This window comes from Physella acuta, unplaced genomic scaffold (genome assembly GCF_028476545.2).
Source record: "Physella acuta isolate Inbredline_101_S28 unplaced genomic scaffold, ASM2847654v3 ptg001696l, whole genome shotgun sequence".
NCBI lineage: Eukaryota > Metazoa > Mollusca > Gastropoda > Physidae > Physella > Physella acuta.
In genome coordinates, this window is record NW_026733209.1 from 29,216 (window position 1) to 55,489 (window position 26,274).

Consider the following 26,274-nt stretch of genomic DNA (forward strand, 5'->3'; position numbering starts at 1 on the left):
GTTTGTTACAGTTTTACCTGATAGTTAATTAACTGTCGATAGAGGTTATCGTTAAGTAAATCAGCTAGTGCGAAATAAAAGGTGAATATTGGGTGTGTAGGATTGATAGGGGGGGGGGGGCGATGTGTGAGAGTTTAGATTTGAGGAGAGGGAATGTGTGGGGAGACTCAATGTGCATCTATTTTATAAAACGATTTGTTAGTATTTACAATGTGTAGTCTAAAATGTAATAAAATTATTCTAGCCACATCTAATGTTTTTTTATTAAAAAAAAAACCCCAATAAACACCAATATTTCTTTACCAATTAGAAAAGTTAATAGATTAACCTAGTTTCCTTATATGCTGGATCTGCTAGTCACTAGAATGTTGTAGGGTACATAATTTAATGAATGTCCTGGACTGTTGCAGTTTTAGCTTGCCTAGATCTATGTTTCTTCAAGTCATTCATTTAGCTTTATTTTTAAAATCTCTAATGCTCGATGGTCTCAGAAAACAAAACAAATTTAATATTTTTTTTTTTAACTGCGAAGAGAAAATAGACATTAAAAATGCTAAAAGCTGTTAATTAAAGTAAAAAAAACAACAAAACCTAAGGTCAAAATGTAGGCCTATGTAAATTCTTAACTTCCCGGTTCGCCCCCCCCCCCCCCCCCCCCCCCCACCAATTTATATTTAGAATTTCACTATCAGCAGATCCCACGTGTTTATCTGTCTGCTAAAAACACAGTGTTGTCCGTCTGACAGAAGTTAGAGCAAAATGCCAGACAAACAATCACCCCATTAAGTGAAAACCAGCCCACACCGGCCAACAACACAGTGCAAACGAGGACAAATCTAAAGGGGGAACCCACGCGAGCTCTGAATTTTATTCAGTGACGCGCGCTGCTATATTTAGACCTAGAAAAGTCTGGCGAATGACCTAGATTGGAATGGAGTTGTGTGCTTGTGAATGAAAACATTCGGGTTTGAGAATTTAGCGAACACACAGCTGTTAAACAAAAAGTCGCTTCTCTCCCTTGGCTACACACATTCTTCGCAATGACGAAAGCTTTTTTTAGTGGGACTAACAATACCACACTTTAAGGTAAGTTTACATTTAACCTTAAATTAATCAACACACCTTAATTGACCTTTACGAACTTGAGTTCAAAGTTGCCACTGCCAAGGTGCATTTTATCTAGATAGATCTATCCATTCATTATAAATTCTACTCTAGGCCTAGATCTACAAAGTTAAGTACTAGTCTAGATCTAATCTAGATCTACACGTACACAGTAGCCTACACACACTGATTACAGAGTGTCACATTGACCTAGTATAGTAGGCCTATATAGTATGGTCTATGTAGGCCAATATAGTCTAGTCTATGTAGGCCTATATATATAGTGTATGTAGGCCTATATCGTCTAGTCTATGTACTATGTAGGCCTATATTGTGTAATCTATGTAGGCCTATATACTCTCTATGTAGGTCTATAGATCTACATTCGCTTGAATTTTTTATGTAATTCCCAATTATCAGGCCTAAATGACAATCGATTACTGAAAGACAATTTTGACAGACTAAACGAGTTGTAGTAGTAATGTAGGTAATTAAGAGATTTAAAAGAGTTGTAGTAGTAATGTAGGTAATGAAGAGAGTTGTAGTAGTAATGTAGGTAATGAAGAGATTTAAAAGAGTTGTAGTAGTAAAAATGTAGGCAATGAAGAGATTTAAAAGAGTTGTAGTAGTAATGTAGGTAATGAAGAGATTTAAAAGAGTTGTAGTAGTAATGTAGGTAATGAAGAGAGTTGTAGTAGTAATGTAGGTAATGAAGAGATTTAAAAGAGTTGTAGTAGTAAAAATGTAGGCAATGAAGAGATTTAAAAGAGTTGTAGTAGTAATGTAGGTAATGAAGAGAGTTGTAGTAGTAATGTAGGTAATGAAGAGAGTTGTAGTAGTAATGTAGGTAATGAAGAGATTTAAAACAGTTGTAGCAGTCGTTAGGTAACTGAGTAGAAGGCAATATTGAATGGACACAAAAGCCCTACAGTTTAATATTTAGGATAATATTTAGACCCTTTTGCCTAGTGATATAATTAGTCTTAGACTTATTACATGATTAATCTTAGAGTATTGTACCCCAGGGTCTACATTTAAACTGTGTTCCTTTAAAAAAATGTATTACGTTACTGCTTTACAATGTAATGTTTGCTATAAACTTTGGCGTTGCGGGGAGGGAGTGGGGGGGGGGGGGGCGGTTCGCGCTTGGTGACACCAAATTAAAAAAGAAAAACCTAAAATTATCTGTCGAAACAATGTTTCAACTAATTAAAAGTTATAAAATACCGAGAGGTTGCTTAAAACTGATACATTTAAAAAAAATATTTCTTTTTACAATGTAAATATGTTTTGCAAAACATTTTGACCCCTTACACGCGTCATAGATTGTCACGAAGGTCAGACCCCCCCCCCCCCCACCCACCACCACTCTTAGGTGTGAGATGTCATTTAATGGACCATCCTTAGTCCCCTGATGTTTCTTTCTGACATTTTTAAAAATACATTTTGTAGATTAATGATATTTCGGTGCAGTGCCTTATCCCCCCCCCCCACCCCTCGCCAACCAGATGTCTGTACAAAGCTCTAGTATTCTTAAACCTACTCTCATTTTGTTTGTAAAACGTATGGATCTAATACTTTTACTTTCGTTTAATTAACTTGACTGTGTGTGAAGTTTTATTTATAGCTATTTTCCCCCTCTCAACACACTAAAGTTTCATCTTTATAAACCTATATTGAATACACCTAACCGGTGTGTGATTGTGTACAGACACCCCTAGCACGAGAACACACACTCCCCTGAACTCGTTTTACAACTCGTAAAGTCGCAGTGACCTACAGTTCAGCAACAATCGTTCTCTTTCAGCAGATATTGAATCTTGCGTTATCAAAGATTTAACGTTATCCCACCTCTTCCTCAACCGACCACACACTCGCCGCACTGATATATTACATCAGGATGTAAGTAAATATAAGTAGTTGGGGACTCACACATCCATATATATACATATATATATATATATATATATATATATATATATATATATATATATATATATATATATATATATATATATATGTATATATATATATATATGTATATATATATATATATCCTGTTTGGACTTCCTCATCCGTGTTTATAGATATATTATTAGTGGTAGGTAAGTGGTATCCGAAATTCAAAACGTTGACATCGAGAGTATTAACAACGGCACTAGCTCGCTGTTGTAACTAGCTGTAGCTATATGTAAAATAGCTGTCATTTTGGTGACCCATGTGTAGGGGGAAGGGGGGCTAGATATTTGTTATCCATTGTACGTTATAATTTTAAAATTGGATATTTTGACCACATCAGTGTTTCCAACTGAATTTAAGAACAATGAGGTATTGATTTTTTATTTATTTTTAAAGTGCTGTGTGGAAAGGGGTTTACAGTGAATACCTTCACACACCCACTCATACAGCACCTCCCTATACTTAACTGAAGCAACTGCTGGATTGAATGAATAATTGTGTAACAGTATACGTGGTAGAATACTGGGGTCGGTAGGCACTTGATTGTCAAATAATTTTTCTTCCTGTTTCACATTGGGTTAAGAATGTACGTGAATGTATAGGGTTAGCAACTGTGTTACCTAACTTTAACATTTTTGCTAGATCCACAACAAACGTGGCATAATATTCTTCTTTTAGCCTACAGTTGGTGATACCACCCTAACAATCCCAAGTGTGGCCGTGTTAATTTCTGGCCGCATCTCGATCTCCTGGGCCTTCCCCCCCCCCATACTATGATACACAGCTACTTTCCTGCCCCCCACCCCCACACTATGATACACAACATACCTCCTGACCCCACCCCCACACTATGATACACAGCTACTTTCCTGCCCCCCACCCCCACACTATGATACACACCTACCTCCTGACCCCACCCCCACACTATGATACACAGCTACTTTCCTGCCCCCCACCCCCACACTATGATACACACCTACCTCCTGACCCCACCCCCACACTATGATACACAGCTACTTTCCTGCCCCCCACCCCCACACTATGATACACACCTACCTCCTGACCCCACCCCCACACTATGATACACAGCTACTTTCCTGCCCCCCACCCCCACACTATGATACACAGCTACCTCCTGACCCCACCCCACACTATGATACACAGCTACCTCCTGACCCCACCCCACACTATGATACACAGCTACCTCCTAACCCGACCCTCACACTATGATACACAGCTACTTTCCTGCCCCCCACCCCCACACTATGATACACACCTACCTCCTGACCCCACCCCCACACTATGATACACAGCTACCTCCTGACCCCCACCCCACACTATGATACACAGCTACCTCCTGCCCCCCACCCCACACTATGATACACAGCTACCTCCTAACCCGACCCTCACACTATGATACACACCTACCTCCTGACCCCACCCCCACACTATGATACACAGCTACCTCCTGCCCCCCACCCCACACTATGATACACAGCTACCTCCTGACCCCACCCCCATACTATGATACACAGCTACCTCCCCACCCCCACACTATGATACACAGCTACTTTCCTGCCCCCCACCCCCACACTATGATACACAGCTACTTTCCTGCCCCCCACCCCACACTATGATACACAGCTACCTCCTGACCCCACCCCCACACTATGATACACAGCTACCTCATGACCCCACCCCCACACTATGATATACAGCTACCTCATGACCCCACCCCCACACTATGATACACAGCTACCTCCTGACCCCACCCCCACACTATGATACACAGCTACCTCCTGACCCCCCCCCACCCCACACTATGATACACAGCTACCTCCTGACCCCACCCCCACACTATGATACACAGCTACCTCATGACCCCACCCCCACACTATGATACACAGCTACCTCATGACCCCACCCCCACACTATGATACACAGCTACCTCATGACCCCACCCCCACACTATGATACACAGCTACCTCCCCACCCCCACACTATGATACACACCTACCTCCCCACCCCCACACTATGATACACAGCTACCTCCTGACCCCACCCCACACTATGATACACAGCTACCTCCCCACCCCCACACTATGATACACAGCTACTTTCCTGCCCCCCACCCCCACACTATGATACACAGCTACCTCCTGACCCCACCCCCACACTATGATACACAGCTACCTCCCCACCCCCACACTATGATACACAGCAACCTCGTGACCCCACCCCCACACTATTATACACACCTACCTCCTAACCCCACCCTCACACTATGATACACAGCTACCTCGTGACCCCACCCCCACACTATTATACACACCTACCTCCTAACCCCACCCCCACACTATGATACACAGCTACCTCCTAACCCCACCCCACACTATGATACACAGCTACCTCCTAACCCCACCCTCACACTATGATACACAGCTACCTCCTAACCCCACCCTCACACTATGATACACAGCTACCTCCTGACCCCACCCCCACACTATGATACACAGCAACCTCGTGACCCCACCCCACACTATGATACACAGCTACCTCCTGACCCCACCCCACACTATGATACACAGCCACCCCCACCTCCTCACTATGATACACACCTACCTCCCCACCCCCACACTATGATACACACCTACCTCCCCACCCCCACACTATGATACACACCTACCTCCCCACCCCCACACTATGATACACAGCTACCTCCTGACCCCACCCCACACTATGATATACAGCTACCTCCTGACCCCACCCCCACACTATGATACACACCTACCTCCCCACCCCCACACTATGATACACACCTACCTCCCCACCCCCACACTATGATACACAGCTACCTCCTGACCCCACCCCACACTATGATATACAGCTACCTCCTGACCCCACCCCCACACTATGATACACAGCTACCTCCCCACCCCCACACTATGATACACAGCTACCTCCTGACCCCACCCCCACACTATGATACACAGCTACCTCCCCACCCCCACACTATGATACACACCTACCTCCCCACCCCCACACTATGATACACAGCTACCTCCTGACCCCACACTATGATACACAGCTACCTCCCCACCCCCACACTATGATATACAGCTACCTCCTGACCCCACCCCCACACTATGATACACAGCTACCTCCCCACCCCCACACTATGATACACAGCTACCTCCTGACCCCACACTATGATACACAGCTACCTCCCCACCCCCACACTATGATATACAGCTACCTCCTGACCCCACCCCCACACTATGATACACAGCTACCTCCCCACCCCCACACTATGATACACAGCTACCTCCTGACCCCACCCCCACACTATGATACACAGCTACCTCCTAACCCGACCCTCACACTATGATACACAGCTACCTCCCCACCCCCACACTATGATACACAGCTACCTCCTGCCCCCCACCCCACACTATGATACACAGCTACCTCCTGACCCCCCACTCCCACACTACGATACATAGCCACCTCGTGACCCCACCCCCTCCCTAAACTTACACCTCACGTGCTTCTGTAAAACCTGACCTTTCAACCCTTGTTCTGTCAACACACATCTCTTCTAGGCAGTTTGTTACCAAGGCTACCTTTGGAATGTTTTATTTATGTCTCACACCACATATTGCTACACGTAGCCTACTAGACCTAGCACACTGTTGCTACACGTAGCCTACTAGATCTAGCACACTGTTGCTACACGTAGACTACTAGTCCTAGCACGCTATTGCTACATGTATGATGTAGCCTACTAGATCAAGCACTCTGTTGCTACACTTAGACTACTAGATCAAGCACACTGTAGCTACACGTAGCCTACTAGCACACTGTAGCTACACGTAGCCTACTAGATCAAGCACACTGTAGCTACACGTAGCCTACTAGCACACTGTAGCTACACGTAGCCTACTAGCACACTGTAGCTACACGTAGCCTACTAGCACACTGTTGCTACACGTAGACTACTAGCACACTGTTGCTACACGTAGACTACTAGCACACTGTTGCTACACGTAGACTACTAGCACACTGTTGCTACACGTAGACTACTAGCACACTGTTGCTACACGTAGCCTACTAGATCTAGCACACTGTTGCTACACGTAGACTACTAGCACACTGTTGCTACACGTAGACTACTAGCACACTGCTGCTATAAGCACTTTGACTTTATTGGAATTACAATTTTTACTTAAGGTTACGGGAAGTTGTTCTAGATTGGCCAGGGTTTAGTAGGATTAGACACATCTGTAGGTGTTTTAATTAGGCGGGTTAGGATTTATCTGTTAAATGTACTGTTTCCAGCTGTCTACAGCTTTTATTCTCTAAGGCAACTCTTTTACTTTAGCCGAACGGTGGGGATTTTGGGGATAAGGGGTCATCCATAAATGACGTCACGCTTTTTAAAATGATTTTTACCTCCCCCCTTCCCCTCCGTCACACGTTGTCACAAAAGCCAGACCCCCCTAAAATGACGTCACACCTCAACCTACAACCCACGCCCCTCAAAATTGAAGTTGAATTTTTTATATATATATAAAATTTTATATATATTTTTCTAAAATCGTGTCTGAACTGTCAAAATAGAGTATTTTAATAAATTCCTATTGCAATTTATTAAAACAGTTTTCTAAAACGCGAAATAACGACTAAAATTCGTTTTCTAACATTGCTTTTTTATAATGCAAAAGTGTGACGTCGCACCATCTGAACCCCCCCCCCCCCCCTCATCACACACTGTCACAAAATTACGGACCCCCTCCCCCCTACGAGTGTGACGTCATTTATGGACGACCCCTAAGGCGGAGCTCCAAGTCTGAGTCTACTGTCAAATGGGTAACACGTCCACTTCGCAGTGTTTCTTTCTGGCTTTTTCTTTGGGGGGGGGGGGGGGGCGGGGGTTAGGACACTGGTAAAAGTGTACACTATATATGTAAATTCTATTTCATTCGTTGAATGGTGGAGTCGTGAGGGGGGGGGGGGGTCCAAACACTGGTAAAAGTGTATATTGTGTATATAAATTCTATTTCGTTGGTTCGGGGGGGGGGGGGGGGGGGGGGTGGACTAGCACTCTACCGCTTCATTCAGTCGACTATATTACATGCTATCGCAATATGTAACCCTGGTAGAGAGTATTTCGAAATGAAGAGTTAATCATAATCCTCACGTGAACGGAACTTGTCTTTTGTAAAAAAAAAAGTTTAGAAGCAGGTAATGTAGGTCTAGGTACCAACCGTCTTGGCCAATCATGATGCGTCACTTTAGCGTGGTATTATCAGCTGACCATGCTGTCACCCCGGGGGAGGGGGGGGGGGGGTAGACGGTCATTGCGTAATAACGAAATGGTAAGGAATATTACTTTTTTTTAGTTGACTTTACACCTGATCAATCAGATTTTGTGTAATGTTTTGATACGTATGTTTTTTTTTCTTTTTACAAAAAAACAATCTGGATATTTTTTTCAATAATAGGATAATTTTCATGCATGGATGTTATAACTCGACCAAATTCATGATACTAAGGATACGCCTCTGTCGCATGGATACACATATGATATAATAAGGTAAACCATTTCACAGATCATGTCATGTGGTTAGAAGCACATATATTTGGGAACTGGAACATGTTGCTTTATCTATTTTTTTATTTTATTATTGCTGCACAAGTGACCTCATATGTATAATTAGATTTGTTCAGTAATCTATCATTAATTACAAAGTGTTAATCAGACATAACTATTGTATAGTGTGTATGTTGATGTGTAAGAATATATGTGTGTGTTAATTTGTGTTATGTCCTACATATATACTACATATATATATATATATATATATATATATATATATATATATATATATATATATATATATATATATATATATATATTGTGTGCACGTGAGCGTATTTGTATGTTTATGTACTTGAGTGAAAAATATGTACGTGTTTATAGTCTAGTATGTATGTGTGTGTGAGTACTACTGGGGTTTATTGTATGTGTGCGTGCCCTGAGCCGGTGTGATAATTACCGGCCCATTAAATCAGAAGAGATCGATAACAGCGAGATCGATGCGTGGGTGGCTCACGTCAGACGTCGCTCTCAATGCTGGGCTGTCACGTACACACCGTCTGGTCTGTCAAGTGGTGTCAGCAACACCATCTGTGTGGGTGGAGTGGTGTCAGTAACACCATCTGGTGAAGTGGTGTCAGCAACACCATCTGTATGGGTGGAGTGGTGTCAACAACACCTTCTGTATGGGTGGAGTGGTGTCAGCAACACCATCTGTATGGGTGGAGTGGTGTCAGAAGCACCATCTGTATGGGTGGAATGGTGTCAGCAACACCATCTGTATGGGTGGAGTGGTGACAGCAACACCATCTGTGTGGGTGGAGTGGTGTCAGCAACACCATCTGGTGGAGTGGTGTCAGCAATACCATCTGTTCGGGTGGAGTGGTGTCAGCAACACCATCTGTATGGGCGGAGTGGTGTCACCAACACCATCTGTATGGGTGGAGTGGTGTCACCAACACCATCTATATGGGTGGAGTGGTGTCAGCAACACCACCTGTATGGGTGGAGTGGTGTCAGCAACACCATCTGTATGGGTGGGTGGAGTGGTGTCACCAACACCATCTGTATGGGTGGAGTGGTGTAAGCAACAATATCTGTATGGGTGAAGTGGTGTCAGCAACATAATCTGTATGCGTGGAGTGATGTCAGCAACACCATCTGTACGGGTGGAGTGATGTCAGCAACACCATATGTATGGGTGGAGTGGTGTCTAGATGCTTGGTGAATGGGTGCTACTTCGTGTTTCGATTAATGTTCTCGTTTTCGTGTCATTGACCTACCTACGCGGGGATGGAACTTAAGAATTTAATGATAATATGTAAATAGTTGTGGATATCTTCAAAGATGGGGTGAGTGGTGGGGTCGGTTGTAGGGTGGGGGGATTATTTTTAAGGATATTTTTCTGGCTAATTGTAGGCATCTCTAACGCTGTCATATAGTTTGGCTTTAAAACTTGACTAGAAACTAAGAACCGTGTTACGTCATTTTGGTATTGGTCAACAAACTTTTTTTGAGTCATTGATACTAAACTATAATTGTGAAATGAAACATTGGACATAAACAAACAAAAAATACAACGCAAATCATATTAATGTATGTGTGAACTGATGGGATAGGAGTTAATGATATCAAAGAATGTTAATCTGAGTTTTGACAAGGTGCAGTGCTCTATATTCTGTTTGCCGTAGTTGTCCAAATGTTGCCGTACTATGTTGCCAGTTACCATTTGCAGTAGTATGTTGCAAGCCGTCGTAGTCTGTGTTAGAACTGGACACCCATTTTTACAAGGTTTTATTTAACTTGCTTTATCTGTCTGTCTGTCTGTCTAGACCGAAACGCTCGAGCAAAAATTCGGGCACTTCTTACTGACAGATTCGTTTCAAAGTTGGCACGTGGGTCAAGACATGAAAGCAATGCAATCCGACATTAAATTTGACTTAATTGGATGCTTAATTATTTTTATTCTATTTAGAACCAATAGATCAGCCTTTATACACTCTTCTGATTTACATAGTAGTTAAACAAACTACCTTTCTGATACCCCCTACCCATCAATTAAAAAACGCGGTTTTACATCAGACGTAACTAAACGAACACACATACACCCGCCATTTGATGTCCCAAAAGGTCGACATTCCCTGGTGCAGCCACACGTCTGCTTAAGTTTTGTCACGTTGGTCAACAGCGAACGGTGTCAGCGTGACAAATTAGTCTCGACGTGATCTTAGTGTAAAGGAAACTGAACACCTTGTCAAACATTAGCTCATCACGCGACCCCCATCCGTCTTACAAATTCTGTTTTTTCACGATTTTAGCATACGCAAACTTGCATATTCATCTGATAAAATAAATTAATTAATTGTTACTTGCATAATTAGAGCAATGAATTATAATCTAGTAGTATCTTGTCATTTTAACTTTTTGGTGGGTAACATTAATACCTTGACATCTCACTTTGGTAAAAGGCCGCAGACGTAAACCTTCCAAGTTTTTCAACTGTCCCCTTGGTAGCCCATCTTTCGTCAGGTCACTATTCAAGTCCAGAGTTTCTTCCAGGCATCTATTGGGGGGCTCCCACCCCGAAGAAAGTCTGCCGCCCCCCCCCCCCCCTGTACAAAATGGAATTTATATAGAAAATATACTTTTAACAGTGTGCGCCCCCCCCACCCCCCCCCCCCCCCGGAAATTTTAGTCCCCCTCCAGCCCCCCCCCCAAAAAAAATATTTCAAGTGCCCCCCCCCCCCCCCCCCCCTGGGAATGGAAGAAACACACTGTTCAAGGCGTGTTCCTTCGCTATACTTGGGCAAGTCATTAAATGTCTAGACTCTGGTTTATGATCTAAATAGACTTGAAAAGCTGGTTCCAAATGGTTCCAGGTTTTGTTGCCAGAAAACAGACTTTTCATGCCTATTAAACTCTTTGCTAACAAATAAATAAATAAATAAATTAAATTGCGTTCTTTAAAAATTTCCGGTCACTATTTTGTCTTGACGCGTTCTTCGGTCGATTTCTTGGAAAAATTTTCTTTGGCGACATTTATTTTACTCTTCCTGATTTAGAAGAAAAATATGGTGTTTCTCTCAACAGCTTATCTCTCTACCCTGGTTACGGCATAAGGCCGATTCTACAAAAACACGCTAAAGTTCAATATAAAGCTTATGGTATACAATACCCTAAAAGTACAAACACACACACAGTACATAGCGTCCTTGAGGGAGTTTGCTCTGGTCTTTCTAACATATTTTTTTTGCACTGACGCAAATTAAATACGACAGAAATAGATATAATAGAAGTAATATCTGCTCGTTAGCTGGGGACAGCCACTCTTCTAGGAGAGATAACTCCAAAATTAAACAACTGCTGCCTTGTAGTTTGTTCTTGGTTGGACAAAGGCTATGGAAGCAAATGCAAAAAGAAAAGCAGGCTGAAATCGGAGTCAACGGCCTCAATGGCGCATAACCAGTTGACACGTAATCCTTAATTGTGTTGGAGTCGCGGTCGAGTCGGCAAAAAGCTCATGGTTGATAAACTCGAACAAAGTCTCGAGTTCAAACCCACTGGTCGATAAATCTCGACCCCCTTCAACACTAATAATTAAGAACGAAGAAGAAGAAGAAGACTAGAAATTTTAACATTAGTTTAACATTATTTTTTACGCATGTAGCACAGATAAATTTAACTCTAAATTCACGACTGTAACTTATTTGATCAAATCTGGCATCGGATTTAATATAACAAATCAGGAGCTTTAAATCTACTATACATATATATATATGTATATATGTATATATATATATATATATATATATATATATATATATATATATATATATATATATATATATATATATATATATATATATATATATATATATATATAATGTTTGAAAAACTAGTCCTCTAAACTCTAAACTTTTCTTAGACAAACATTTCTGTATTTTTTAAATACGCCTGCCAAGTGGTTTAAAATGCGAAATTTAAAATAGAAAAAAAACTAACAACAAAGGATATCGTTTCAGGCACTTCAAGTTAACAATTCAAACTTTTTAGTTAACCAAGAGCTGTATTACCAGTACATTCAACATGCTAATATCCTGTTCTAAAAGTTTAAACTAATACGTAGTTCGTCTGCTTCCACCTCCGCCCCCTTCCCCTAAGCTATTATAATACCCACCCCACATCAAACCCTGCGCGTATAAACATTTGTCAAGAAAACAGTCTCAGACATTTGATTCCTTATGCGCACAGGTAGAGCTTTGATCTTCACCAGGTAATACTTTACCTTTAGTGTTCAGGTAATACTTTACCTTTAGTGTTCATATAATAATTTACCTTTAGTGTTCATGTAATACTTTACCTTCATTGCTCAGGTAATACTTTACCTTCATTGCTCAGGTAATACTTTACCTTCATTGCTAAGATAGTACTTAACGAATCTTCAGGTAATACTTTACCTTTAGCGTACCTTCATTGCTAAGGTAATACTTTGCTAATCTTCAACTTATACTTTACATTTAGTGTTCAAGTAATACTTTACCTTTAGGTATTCATGCAATACTTAATCTTTCATATTCAAGTAATTCTTTACCTTTAGTGTTTGAGTAATACGTTACTAGAAGGGTTAATGGTAATACTTTACTTGTAGTGTTCAATGAATATTTTACCTTTAGTATTCAGGTAATACGTTACTAGAAGTGTTAATGATAATACTTTACCTGCAGTGTTCAATGACTATTTTACCTTTAGTGTTGAGGTAATATTATACTTTTAGTATTCAATTAATACTTTAACCTTATTATACAGGTATTGTTATATCCAACTAAAGTATTCTTGAATACTTTACCTTCAGTATTCATACTAGATTTTTTATTTTATATGGTATTCTCTCCATACGTTAATTTACTCTTTGCTTGTATTACAATTAATTGTAACATTTTTTATAAAAATGAGACTAACTTTTTATCACCTATCGATATTTTATACGTCAACTCTAGCAATGATTGGGTAAATAATGCGATTACCAAGTGGAATAATTGAGCGAAAACTCGATCTACTTACGCCGAGTATTGTATATCGTTGCCATGGTTACTGACCTGGAAATTCGATTGTTTCATTCAAGTGTATCTAATAAAAATTTACAGAATATCGACCAAAAAAATATGGCTGTTAAATTTTTCATGAACTTTTGCAACTTTTTTTGGTTTCGCCAGCGTTTGTGTGTTTTCCTGGCAACATTTGAAGACGTTAAATCATTTGGTCGCTCCGGATTTGGGCGTGTGATCAAAGTTTGTCAACAGAAACATCTCTGGTCGTCGCCGGGTTTCTGGTCGGTTAGAGAAACCTTAGAACAGACTTGTTCTTTTGTCTTACATCCGACTGAGTGCTGTACTTTGGGTATTTTTAGCCGAGGTCTTGGAGTTAGTTCCGGGTTCTTTGAATCAAGAATTATAAATGAGGTTTTGTATAGTAGATTACGATTTTGGATTGAAAAAAAAAGATTTGAGTTTGATTAAAAAAAACCCTAAGAATATTTCAGTATTAAAAAAATAGTCTTGATATTAATGTAACAATAGATGCCGCCCATGGCCAACTGATACATGCCCCCCCCCCCCCACCCCCTCTTGATTAGCCAGGCATATGTTAAACTCCAACGATGATGCTTTGTAATAAATATATGTATACGTACATTGACGTGATGCTGGCTAGACAAGGCTGACCCAGCTTTTTTAAAGAGTTCGGTAAAGTGTCGTGTATGGTGTTATGTAACGTCTTATATAAAGTGTCGTGTCATATAAGATGTTATGTATGTTGTCATTTGATACAACGTGGTGTCGGATAAGGTGTCTGGTGAGATGTCATGTCATGTGTTGAACGACGAGTACTGTAAGGTGTCATGAAAAGTGTGTTACAAACTGTCGTGTTAAATGGGGTGTTAGGTGTCATGCAATGTGTCATTAAAAGTATGTTACAAACTGTCGTGTTAAATGGGATGCAAGGTGTCACCTTAAGGTGTCATGCAAGGTGTCATATACGTTATAATGTAAGGTGTCATGAAAAGTGTGTTACAAACTGTCGTGTTAAATGGGGTGTTAGGTGTCATGCAAGGTGTCATTAAAAGTATGTTACAAACTGTCGTGTTAAATGGGATGCAAGGTGTCACCTTAAGGTGTCATGCAAGGTGTCATATACGTTATAATGTAAGGTGTCATGAAAAGTGTGTTACAAGCTGTCGTGTTAAATGGGGTGTTAGGTGTCATGCAAGGTGTCATTAAAAGTATGTTACAAACTGTCGTGTTAAATAGGATGCAAGGTGTCACCTTAAGGTGTCATGCAAGGTGTCATATACGTTATAATGTAAGGTGTCATGAAAAGTGTGTTACAAACTGTCGTGTTAAATGGGGTGTTAGGTGTCATGCAAGGTGTCATTAAAAGTATGTTACAAACTGTCGTGTTAAATGGGATGCAAGGTGTCACCTTAAGGTGTCATGCAAGGTGTCATATACGTTATAATGTAAGGTGTCATTAAAAGGGTGTTACAAACTGTCGTGTTAAATGGGATGTTAGGTTTCACCTTAAGGTGTCATGTAAGGTGTCATATAAAGTGTCATATAAGGTGTCATATAAGGTGTCATGTAAGGTGTCATGTAAGGTTTTTTAAAAGGTGTCATCTTAAGTGTCACACAAGGTGTCATGTTAGGTGTCATGTTAGGTGTCATGTAAGGTGTCATATAAGGTGTCATTTAAGGTGTCATATACGATGTCATGTAAGGTGTCGTACGAGGTGTTATTTAAGGTGTCATGTTACATATGTAAACTAACATTCAATATATCATATAAGTCATGTATACGTTGTAATTGAAATAGTTATGTATGTACACTTTGATTGAGTAAACACCCAGTCATTCTCTGCTCACCTTACTACAACAAGACTAGGGACTATGTGCATTCAAACACCAGACTTTAATTAGACGGTCAATAAAAATCTAATTAGCCTTTTGTTTATTTTCTATTTATATCGCAAGCTCGCCGAGTGCATAAAATCAATCACGCTCGTTATTTTCAATCTTGAGGTAGTGACGTCGTCGCGATAGACATGTCTGACTTCCTGTTTACTTAATTATCTCTCAAATACATACATACATACATACATACATACATACATACATACATACATACATACATACATACATAAATGTACACACACACACATAGATACATGCACACACACACATACATACATGCACACACACATACATACATGCACACACACATATGTACATGCACACACATATCTACATGCACACACACACACATATACATACGCACACACACACATATACATGCACACACTCAGTGTGACGTCTGGAGTTTTAATTACTTGTCAACCAAGTTTATTTAAAGCTTGGTTGAAGAAAGATAATTTTTAAAAATTAGTTTTCTTGTTTGGATTGAAAAAAAAAGATAATTGACAGATAATTGACAAAAAGTTTGTTTTCTTGTTTGACCTAAGGTGTAATAATCTGACACCTTCTGATATCCCGAATGTTTCATTGGTTGAAACATTTGTAAATTGTTCAAGCGGGTAGGTGGGTGAGGGTTAATTAACGCATAATTAAAAGTAATCCAGCTCGGATGTGTAGCTAACTCACGTTAAAAAAAGTAAAGACGGCTGGGCATAATGCTGACCATTTGTGTCTTATTTTCCATGACTTTTTTCCGTGTGACTTTTTGTTGCCCACTCCTTAATCCAACCGAGTACTTAAACCTATTTCTCTATCATGACAGCAATTTCCGTCTTTCTTCGCCCACCGAAGTACATCTCTGCCAGCCTACGTCATCGGATTACGTCAGGGCGGTTTCCCGTCGACCATTGCGGCTGCCGACTTGTCGTTTGCTCGCTACTTCCGCTAACAGAAATCATTTTGTTGACGTTTGTTTGATCGCACTGTTCGTTGGTCTTAAAATATGGCCACCTTGTCCTAGCGGCTTTAGCATTGACCCTTTGTTGAACTCAGTGGTGTCAAATTACGACAACGTACTAAGGACAAACAATCGCGTCTATTCACCCCATCGCTTCTATTGTACTAGTATATATATATATATATATATATATATATATATATATATATATATATATATATATATATATATATATATATATATATATACATATATATACATACATATATATATATATATATATATATATATATATATATATATATATATATATATATATATATATATATATATATACATATATATATATATATATATATATATATATATATACATATATATACATACATATATATATATATATATATATATATATATATATATATATATATATATATATATATATATATATATACATATATATATATATATATATATATATATATATCGGTGTATACACTTATCTTATATGTATGCTTATGAATTTACCACAGTGTCAACAATTTCTATGTGGCTAATTTATTAGTGACTCATTCGTTTAAAGCTTGTGTACGTATTGTAAGAAATTTTTATTTTGCGTTAAAATATCACAAAAATAGATACAAATATATTAAAATATTCTTTCATTCTTAACAGAAAAAAAAGAATATCATAGAAAATGCCAATAAATACTACAGGTATTAACACTCAAACAAAAATGGAATATAGTACTGGAAGTTGCGCCCGTACGAGATGCAATTAGCAACGTCGGATAAAGAGGACATATGCATTTACTGTACAGCATGGTATAATTTATTATGGGCGTGCGGTATGGTCAGTGTTTCTCGCAGACGTTTTTCTCCGGGGGGGGGGGGGGGGGGAGTCAACATTTTTTCGGGGTTGGGGGGCGGAAACTAGTAAAAGTGTATAATTGCTATGTAAAATCCATCTCTCTCGGGGGATGGGGGGGGGGGGGGGCTGTGGACTTTGTTCCGCCCCCCCCCCCCCGAAGAGATGCCTGGAAGAAACTCTGGGTATGGTTAAATGAATATTTGAAACGTTTATAAACACTTGAAACAACATATAGATACAAAAAATAAATAAAGTGCCCCTATTTCTCGGAAAGTCACTTATTCAGATTATTCCTATGCATTGAACACTGTATATAGATTATAGTTCTGTTGTGAAGTTTAAATACACATGTATGTGCTTGAACATAATATGCGTGACTGAAGTCACGTTTATTAAGCCCGTACACGTATATTTCTCCACTAGCGCTTTTATGTGTATCACCCGCTGAGCAGATAGGTAAAAGTGTGTCGTACAAACGACACGTCACTTTATAAAAACGTCACTTTATAAAACGTCACTTTATAAAACGTCACTTTATGAAACGTCACTTTATGAAACGTCCCTTTATGAAACGTCCCTTTATGAAACGTCCCTTTATGAAACGTCCCTTTATGAAACGTCCCTTTATGAAACGTCACTTTATGAAACGTCTCTAGTTAAAAAAACTACAACAGATAAAAGTTAGTTCGGCTTGTTGTTCACTGGTGTTTCTTTCAGACTTTTTTCTCCGGGGAGGTACTTGAAACTTTTGGGGATGGGGGATGGGGTGGGGGGAAAACGGACTAAATTTTCCTGGAGGGCGGGGGACACTGGTTAAAGTACATATTATCTAAATAAATTATATTTCGTTTGGGGGGGGGGGGGGGGGAGGGGTAGACATGTTTCTGGGGGGGGGGAGGCCTGAAAGAAACATTGTATATGGCCTGCTGCAAATTTCACATCCCTCATCTAGTTAACGAGATAACGATCATAATTTAACTTCAATCAACGTGGGAATACCCTAACTCAGATCTTTGCTTAGATATGCGGAATTTAAATGACCGCGATTAAATAAAAGTCATCGATTTTTTAAAAATGATGAATTTGTTTTTAATCTATTTTTAGCTCTACGTGTTTATCTTATCCATACGGTAGACATAAAAATTCAGACCTTGATTATATACTGTAGTGGGTTAATACAGCTGAGGCGTTGTTTTTACATGTATTAAAAAATCAAGAGAAAAAAACCTGATTTATTTTTACAGGAGATTTCTATACAATAGGTTCGCTGTGTTTTTTTTTAATTCGTTATAATCTTTTTAGACATTTTAATTACGCTTTAAGAATGAAACATTTTCGTTTTTTTTTTTAAATTTTATTTCGAACTTCAGTCTAATTTTTTTTTATCTGAGCTATCTTAAATGTCCTTATCGTAGTTATAGAGTACCATCTTGAAGATGTCCTTACCTCAGAGAGGACAATCTTGAATAGCCCTTGTTTCGCTTCACCCTCGATATGGTGAATCTAAAACAATGGCCGCGCTTTATATCAGCTAGCACAGTGGATTGTCTCTTTGCGAGACGGATTCATTAACATAATTAATTAGGTTTAACGCCTTGTCAGTTTAATCCAAACTTTAGTGTACTGCCAAAGCTACTGAAAATCTTAACCGTTTAAATCTGAATATAAACTCGCTTTGATTTTGAATTATTTCGTAATTTTGGACACAGTTTTACTACTACTTGTAAGTAAATTTGATGTTACTTAGTTTTGATTTCTTGATGTACATAAACTAATCCATAAGTATGAGATATGATTGCATATAATTGGGCTTAATCGAAAACTTTTGCTTTTTGTGCCTAATAGCTGTGTAATTTTAGTGAACAATTTTATCCTAAAAAAGTAAACAGTACATTTAAGAGATGCCTGGTTTAAAAAAAAAAAACTGGACGAAGAGACATTGGGGCTGATTCTACACATCTGTGCATGTTTACATATTTACATCTATGGCTTTGACCTTATATATATATATATATATATATATATATATATATATATATATATATATATATATATATACATATATATATATATATGAATGAAAATTTTTCTACTCCCTACCTCCCCATTCCATAATAAAGCTCTGCCTACTCCGCTGTCTTTCATTATAAACATTTCTGTCATAAAATTCATCTCTTTACCCCTAGAGTGCCGTGTAAATATTGGATACCTGGACGTATTTTCAAGACGACTGGGGCGTAACTTACATAACGTGTTTGAATAGTGTTAAAATATGTACACCTCTCGCTTACATGACGCTTTGTTTTGTTATTTTAATACACCACTTGACCCCAGACAAGTAAATTATATACTTGAGATTTGACCTTTGGTTTTGCTGGATATACATAAAGACAGTTGTATTTGCTGGAGTTGGGATGGGTAAACTTTACAGATAGGTAAACTTACTCTTTTCTTACAAATAGTCTGTTAGACTGCGATGAATGTATTACTTGTGGTGTGTTCATCATAAAAAAACACTGAAACTAATCAATATATATATATATATATATATATATATATATATATATATATATATATATATATATATATATATATATATATAGTTGATGTGTGTTGGTTGTGTTCTTAAAGTTTGTTAGTGGTTATAATCTTTAATATATTAGTGATTGTTGTGTGCTGATTGTGTTATAACAGTTTGTGGTTATACTTATATTGATCTTTACGATAGTAGTGATTTTTGTATGCTGATTTTGTTAATACAGTTTGTGAGTTATTATAATTATACTGATCCTTATGATAGTAGAGATAATTATTAGAATTATTCATGTTTCTCTGGTTGGACTTTACTCCAGCTTAGGTAATTCTGTGACCAGCTGTTATAGCCCCTACCAACCCATCACTCATATGATGCGGGTGTTTACCTTTATTGTTGGTTTTAAATGCTAATAATGTGTTTTGTATTATTCATTAACAAAGAGTTTGTGCATCGTCAGGTTTGGCGGATGATGTGAACGAAAAAATAACGCGCCTTTTTACAGATTGGTGTGTACTTAAGGAATTATTTAAACAATTTTTTTTATTAAAATGTTATTTGAAATATAACATTGTTTAGTGTTTAAAAATATATTATATACTTTTATTAAGTTAGTGATTTAATTTTATTTCTTTATTCACAGATGTGCTAGCAGTTAAAAACCCTGACTGTCGTACATGCAACCAGCTGTTTTTGTTATTCCAAGATGTAGAATAAGATGTGTGTATAGTTAAAAGAAAAGAAGTTAAATTAGGTGCCAAATATCCTTGTTTTTAAAATCAAAGAACCAAATTGTGATATACACGTAGATAAATCAAGATGGCGGACGAGACTTTAGTACCACTAATGTGTAATACAACGAGGTCAAAGTTGAGGAACGGAAAACCTGTTGTCGGTATTATCGGCACCGGAAATTTCGCCATAGCCCTGACCAAACGTCTCACGATGACCGGATATGAAGTGGTCATCGGCAGCAGACGACCGGAGGCCAGGAAAGACAATCTTCTATTCACCAGGGACTGCCTGTGTGGGGTCGAGCTGACTTCCGTGTCCGAATGCATCCGGAAATGCGAGGTCATATTCGTGGCCATCCACATGGAGGACTTCAAATTTACACTCCAGCCTTTCGCTGACGCCACGACGGGTAAGATTATCATCGACGTGTCTAACCGCGAGTTCCGGTACGCCGCCCACTCCAACGCCGAACACCTGGCCACCGTGTTACCCAACGCCCAAGTCGTCAAGGGCTTTAACTCTATATCCGCCTACACCATGGAATCTTTCGGGGAAGCCGGCGGCAACCATAAAGTTTTCATCGCCAGCGATCACCCCACGGCCAGAGCGAAGGTCGGAGACATTGCAAAAAATATGGGCTTCCGCGTCGTCGATGTGGGCGGGCTTAAGTCTGCCAGATTTTTGGAGGAGTTTGTTCTCAAGGTGTTTTCACACTGGAAGGTGCCGATTTTCTTGACGTTCGGCATCTTCAACCTGTGGTCGCTGTATATTGTGTATATCTACTTCATAGAGGCATCGGAGTTCAGCTGGGAGCAGATTTTCTTGAAAGTGCTGAACAAGCCTCTGTGTATGACCGCGATAACCGTGCTAGCGCTTACATATCTACCAGGTAATGATACAGGCATTTTTCATGATTAAAAAGGTGTTTTTAGAAAACATTTAACTGTAAAGATTTACAATATAAAAGACGTAAAAAAACGTCCCCTAAATTTTAAGTGGTCGAGTCGGTTAAGCTCATGGTTGCTAAACTGAAAAGCCTCGAGTTCTAACCCTTGGGCTGATGAGGCTCGTTAACTGGGGACAGCCACTCTTCTAGTCAAACAACTGCTGCCTTGTAGTTTGTTCTTGGTTGGACAAAGGCTATGGAAGCAAATTCAAAAAAGAAAAGCAGGCTGAAATCGGAGTCAATGGCCTCAATGGCGCATAACCAGTTGACACGTATCCTTAATTGTGTTGGAGGGGGATCCCTTCCAACACAAAAATTAAGAACGAAGAAGAAGAAGAGAAGAAAAGTTAAGATTTGAACAGTGTACATCAGTGGTTTTTAAGCTTTTTGAAGGTACCGAACCCCACCCGTTTCATATGCGCATTCCCCGAAACCTTAATAGTTCTATCATCTGTATTGACAAAACCTGATTCAACACAATGCGCACCTGTCTTTATATCCCATGATCTAAGCTACGAATTAAATTCACCCACGCTTACCGTGAAATATTGGATTTATGTGTCCCACATTAAAAATACCTTTTTATGTTCTTTTTTTTTGGAGAGGAATTTTTATCAATATTCCAGCGGTACCCTCTAATGGAAGGTAACGTTTTCCCCAATTATCCCAGGTATCTTGTTAAAGACTAGAAAAGAATTGAAATCAGAGTTACTGTAGTCTGTATTTTAATGTCTTACACGTCTATAATTTTATCTGGCGACGCGGAATATGTCTTAGTCTCTTATAGCTGTCGATGAATGTTGTTTTAGGTTATGTGCGTGATATTTTAACATTTGTTTTTTTAAAGATCAGTGATATTTGAACAATTATTTTTTTACAGGTCAAATAGCTTCAGTGCTGCAGGTGTACAACGGCACCAAACACAAACGGTTTCCGCGCCTCTTGGACACCTGGCTCCAGAGCCGGAAACAGTTCGGTCTGATCAGCTTCCTGCTCGTGACCATCCACGCCATCGCCTCCACCCTGATGATGTCGCCCACCTACTACAGCTCGTGGTACCACAGGGTCACCGTGACCCTCCCGGCCAACTCGACCTTGACCTCGGACCTGATCCTCTCCGGCAGCAAAGCCTGGATGGTCTGGAAGGGGGAAGCGGCCTGCCTGGTTGGGATCACGGCTTTTGTGCTGATGGCCGTCATCGCCGTCACGTCCATCCCTTCTGTCGGGGAGTCCCTCAACTGGTCAGAATGGAGGTGCGTCCACTCCAAACTGAGCTTCGCCATGCTGGTCCTCTCCGTGGGTCACGTCTGCATTATGGGGGCCCCGGGCTGGGTTAAATCCGGACCATGGAAAAGTTTCCGTTCTATAACCTGCCTGAGTATATTACTTCCCCTTCTAGTCATACTCCTTCGATTAATCTTCAGTTGTCCCCCTTTGAGTGGGTACCTTCGGAAAATCCGCCGGGGCTGGGAGAGGGTGAGTGAGGGTGACCTCCCTGCAGTGGTGACTCGGGCGGAGAACAGCATCACCACGGTTCATGATTTCAATGAAAAGATGGCCAACGGGTACGACGGCATCCAGCTGGATCGGTCTTGTTGCTGCGACAACAGCGTCGGTAACCCACAGGGCGAGGTCAAGGTCACCAAGCCGTCCACGTCCGTCAATGCCCAGTGTGAGTGCTCTGCTGTGTGAGATTCGTAGGGTGGAACTTGTCGTATTACAGAACTTGTCATTTTATGGAAGTGTAATAATAAGGCAGTGTAATTTTATCCAACTTGTCATTTTACTGAAGAGTGACTTTATGTCTCTTGTTAATTTATGGAAGTGTAACGTTATGGAGCTTGTCAATTTATGAAAGTGTACTTTTATAGAACTTGTCACGTTATGGAAGTGTAATTTATGGAACTTGTCACGTATTTGCCACGTATTTAAAGACGTGTTATTGTAAAGACGTGTAATTTTATCAAACTTGTCATTATCTGAAGAGTAACTTTATGTATCTTGTCAATTTATGGAAGTGTAACTTTATGTAACTTGTCAATTTATGAAAGTGTAATTTTATGGAGCTTGTCATGTTATGGAAGTGTAATTTATGGAACTTGTTGCTTTACAGACGTTTTTAAAGACGTGTTATTCTAAGGACGTGTAATTTTACCGAACTTGTCATTTTCTGAAGAGTAACTCTATGTGTCTTGTTAATTTATGGAAGTATAACTTTATGGAATATATCAATTTATGGAAGTATAACTTTATGGAATATGTCAATTTATGAAAGTGTAATCTTATGGAACTTATCATTTAATGTAAGTGTAATTTTATGGAACTTGTCATTTTACAGAAGTATTATTGTAAGGACGTGTAATTTTATCGAACTTGCCATTTTATGGAAGTGTAATTTTATAGAACTTGTTAATATATGAAAGTGTAGTTTTATAGAACTTGTCAATATGTGAAAGTGTAGTTTTAAGGGCTTGTTATTTTATGGAATTTTTTTTTAGGAAGTTGTCATATTATGGAAGTGTCTCTTATGGAAATTTGAATTTTAAGAAACTAATTTCATACAACTTGTCATTTTATGGAAATGTAATTTTATGAAAATTTTAATTTTATGAAACTTGCTTTTTCATACAACTTGTCATTTTATGGAAATGTAATTTTATGAAAATTTTAATCTTATGAAACTTGCTTTTTCATACAACTTGTCGTTTTATGGAACTCGTCATTTTGAGAAAGCTGCCATTTTGTTGAATTTGTTTAACTGAATTTTGACCATTTATAAAACTTGATACTTCTCTGTGGAACGTGTCTCTTTGTCACACTGAATTTTTCCTGTTGGTCTTTGTGACTATTGTTAGGCCGAGCGTTGCGTTAGCGTGCATTTTTTCATTCATTACAATGTTATTAAAAACACAAAGTGATATGTTTTATGCATTAGTTGTGTTTTACCCATCAAGGGTAGAAACCGTGCGCGAAATGTATAGTGTCAGAAGCATAAAGGGAAGCAACCTATGTATAAACTGTCATGTGACTACGACATAAAGGGAAGCAACCTATATATAAATGTGACTACGACATAAAGGGAACCTATGTATAAACTGTATTGTGAAAGATTAAAGGAAGCAACCTATTTATAAACCGTCGTGTGACTGAAACATTAAGGGAGGAAAACTATGTATAAACTATAAGGATCGTCTTTTATCTCTTTAACGAGATAAATGGCCCGTAGAGGGAGAGATACAGCGGGCGCTAGGTTAATAGTGGTCTTTTTCTCTAAACCGAAACCAAAAGCTTAACACTTCACCTCAACCTCAAATTTAACAGGAAACGAAAACTGTCTTTGAAAACGGATTTTTATCAAGATTTGTGAGTTTAACCTAATCTGGAAATTTAGCTGGACACGGAACCATAACAGTTACGAAATTTAACCGAAACCGAATTTTATTTGGAACATGCATTTTAACTGATTTCGGTCATTGACCCGGAAATACAAATTTAGCTGGAAAATATATTAAAAATTAAACGGATATGTGACTTTAACCGGAAACGGACATTTTAACAGGTAACGAAATTTAAGTGAAAACGGAACTTAATCCGGAGACGGAAATATTGCTCAAAATGGAATTTAACCGCAACCTAAAAAATAAACTGAAATTGGAACCTTATTTGGTACAAAATTGAACTGGAAAAGGAACTTTATTCAGGAACTGTATTTTAAATTGAACCGGAAATGATTCTGAAATGAAACAACTTATAACCCTAGCCTTAACCGAAATACTAATACTAACCCTTACTATATATTTTGCTTTTCCGGTATTTTTGTGTATATCTTCATACATTTGCCCCTAAGGTCACCCATGACAAATGTCGCATTCATAGTTTTTTCATGCGTCTCTTCTGCCCCCCCCCCCTACCAAAAGAACGTCTACTGCGCCAAACCAACGTAATAGAATTGATGTAGAAAATATAATCGTTTACCGTACCCAGTACACCCCCCCCCCCAATATAAAAAATTAGTCGGCTATCCTCTAAAAAACACAGGTCGCATACATACTAAAGCTAGACCATACATCTACTATTTTATGCTCTCCTTGTTGGGCCACTAAACCTCAATCATGCAGACTGTGTTTTTTACCGCCGGGTAGGCGGGGGGGGGGGGGGGGGAGGTCGATGTAAATTTTCGGCGTTGGACGGACTAACTTTTCCGTAATATATTTATTCTGTAAAAATTATAACTTCTTCGTGTGTGTGGGGGGGGGGGGGGGGGGGGGGAATGAGCGGTAGACGATCTACGGGTCCTAATAAGTTTATTATTTATGTATTTTGCTACTAAATATTTATATAACATTCTGAAATAAAAGCGTGTTTTAGGATATAATAAATCTAAAATTTCATAATTTAAAAGGCTGCTATTATTATAATTCAGGTTTTTTTAAGAGCTTTAAAGCTGCTATGTTTATTAATTATTTTTTTTATCACCGCTTAAAACCTCATTTTTAAAATTCAAAAATACTTGAGGTTAGGGGTGAGGGTTGATTTATATTTTTGTTTAAGTTCACGTCTTAGGTTATTCTATTTACGCTTTTTTTTCTGTTTGCGATTTTTCTG

At 39.0% G+C, this 26,274-nt stretch overlaps 1 protein-coding gene across 3 annotated transcripts; it reads left to right on the plus strand.

Moving 5' to 3' along the window:
• The first annotated feature begins 926 nt into the window (after positions 1–926).
• Positions 927–24,823, plus strand: LOC131929927 (metalloreductase STEAP3). Of its 3 annotated transcripts, none has more exons than XM_059286318.1 (4): positions 927–1,086; positions 20,449–20,497; positions 20,632–21,612; positions 22,550–24,823. In XM_059286318.1, the coding sequence occupies exons 3-4, from the start codon at positions 20,808–20,810 to the stop codon at positions 23,359–23,361; spliced, it is 1,617 nt and encodes a 538-aa protein (XP_059142301.1). In that variant the 5' UTR covers positions 927–1,086; positions 20,449–20,497; positions 20,632–20,807; the 3' UTR covers positions 23,362–24,823. The 3 variants fall into 3 exon arrangements, with proteins under 3 accessions (XP_059142301.1, XP_059142300.1, XP_059142302.1); XM_059286319.1 differs by lacking the exon at positions 927–1,086 and adding an exon at positions 2,896–3,006; XM_059286317.1 differs by lacking the exon at positions 20,449–20,497.
• The last annotated feature ends 1,451 nt before the right edge of the window (positions 24,824–26,274 follow it).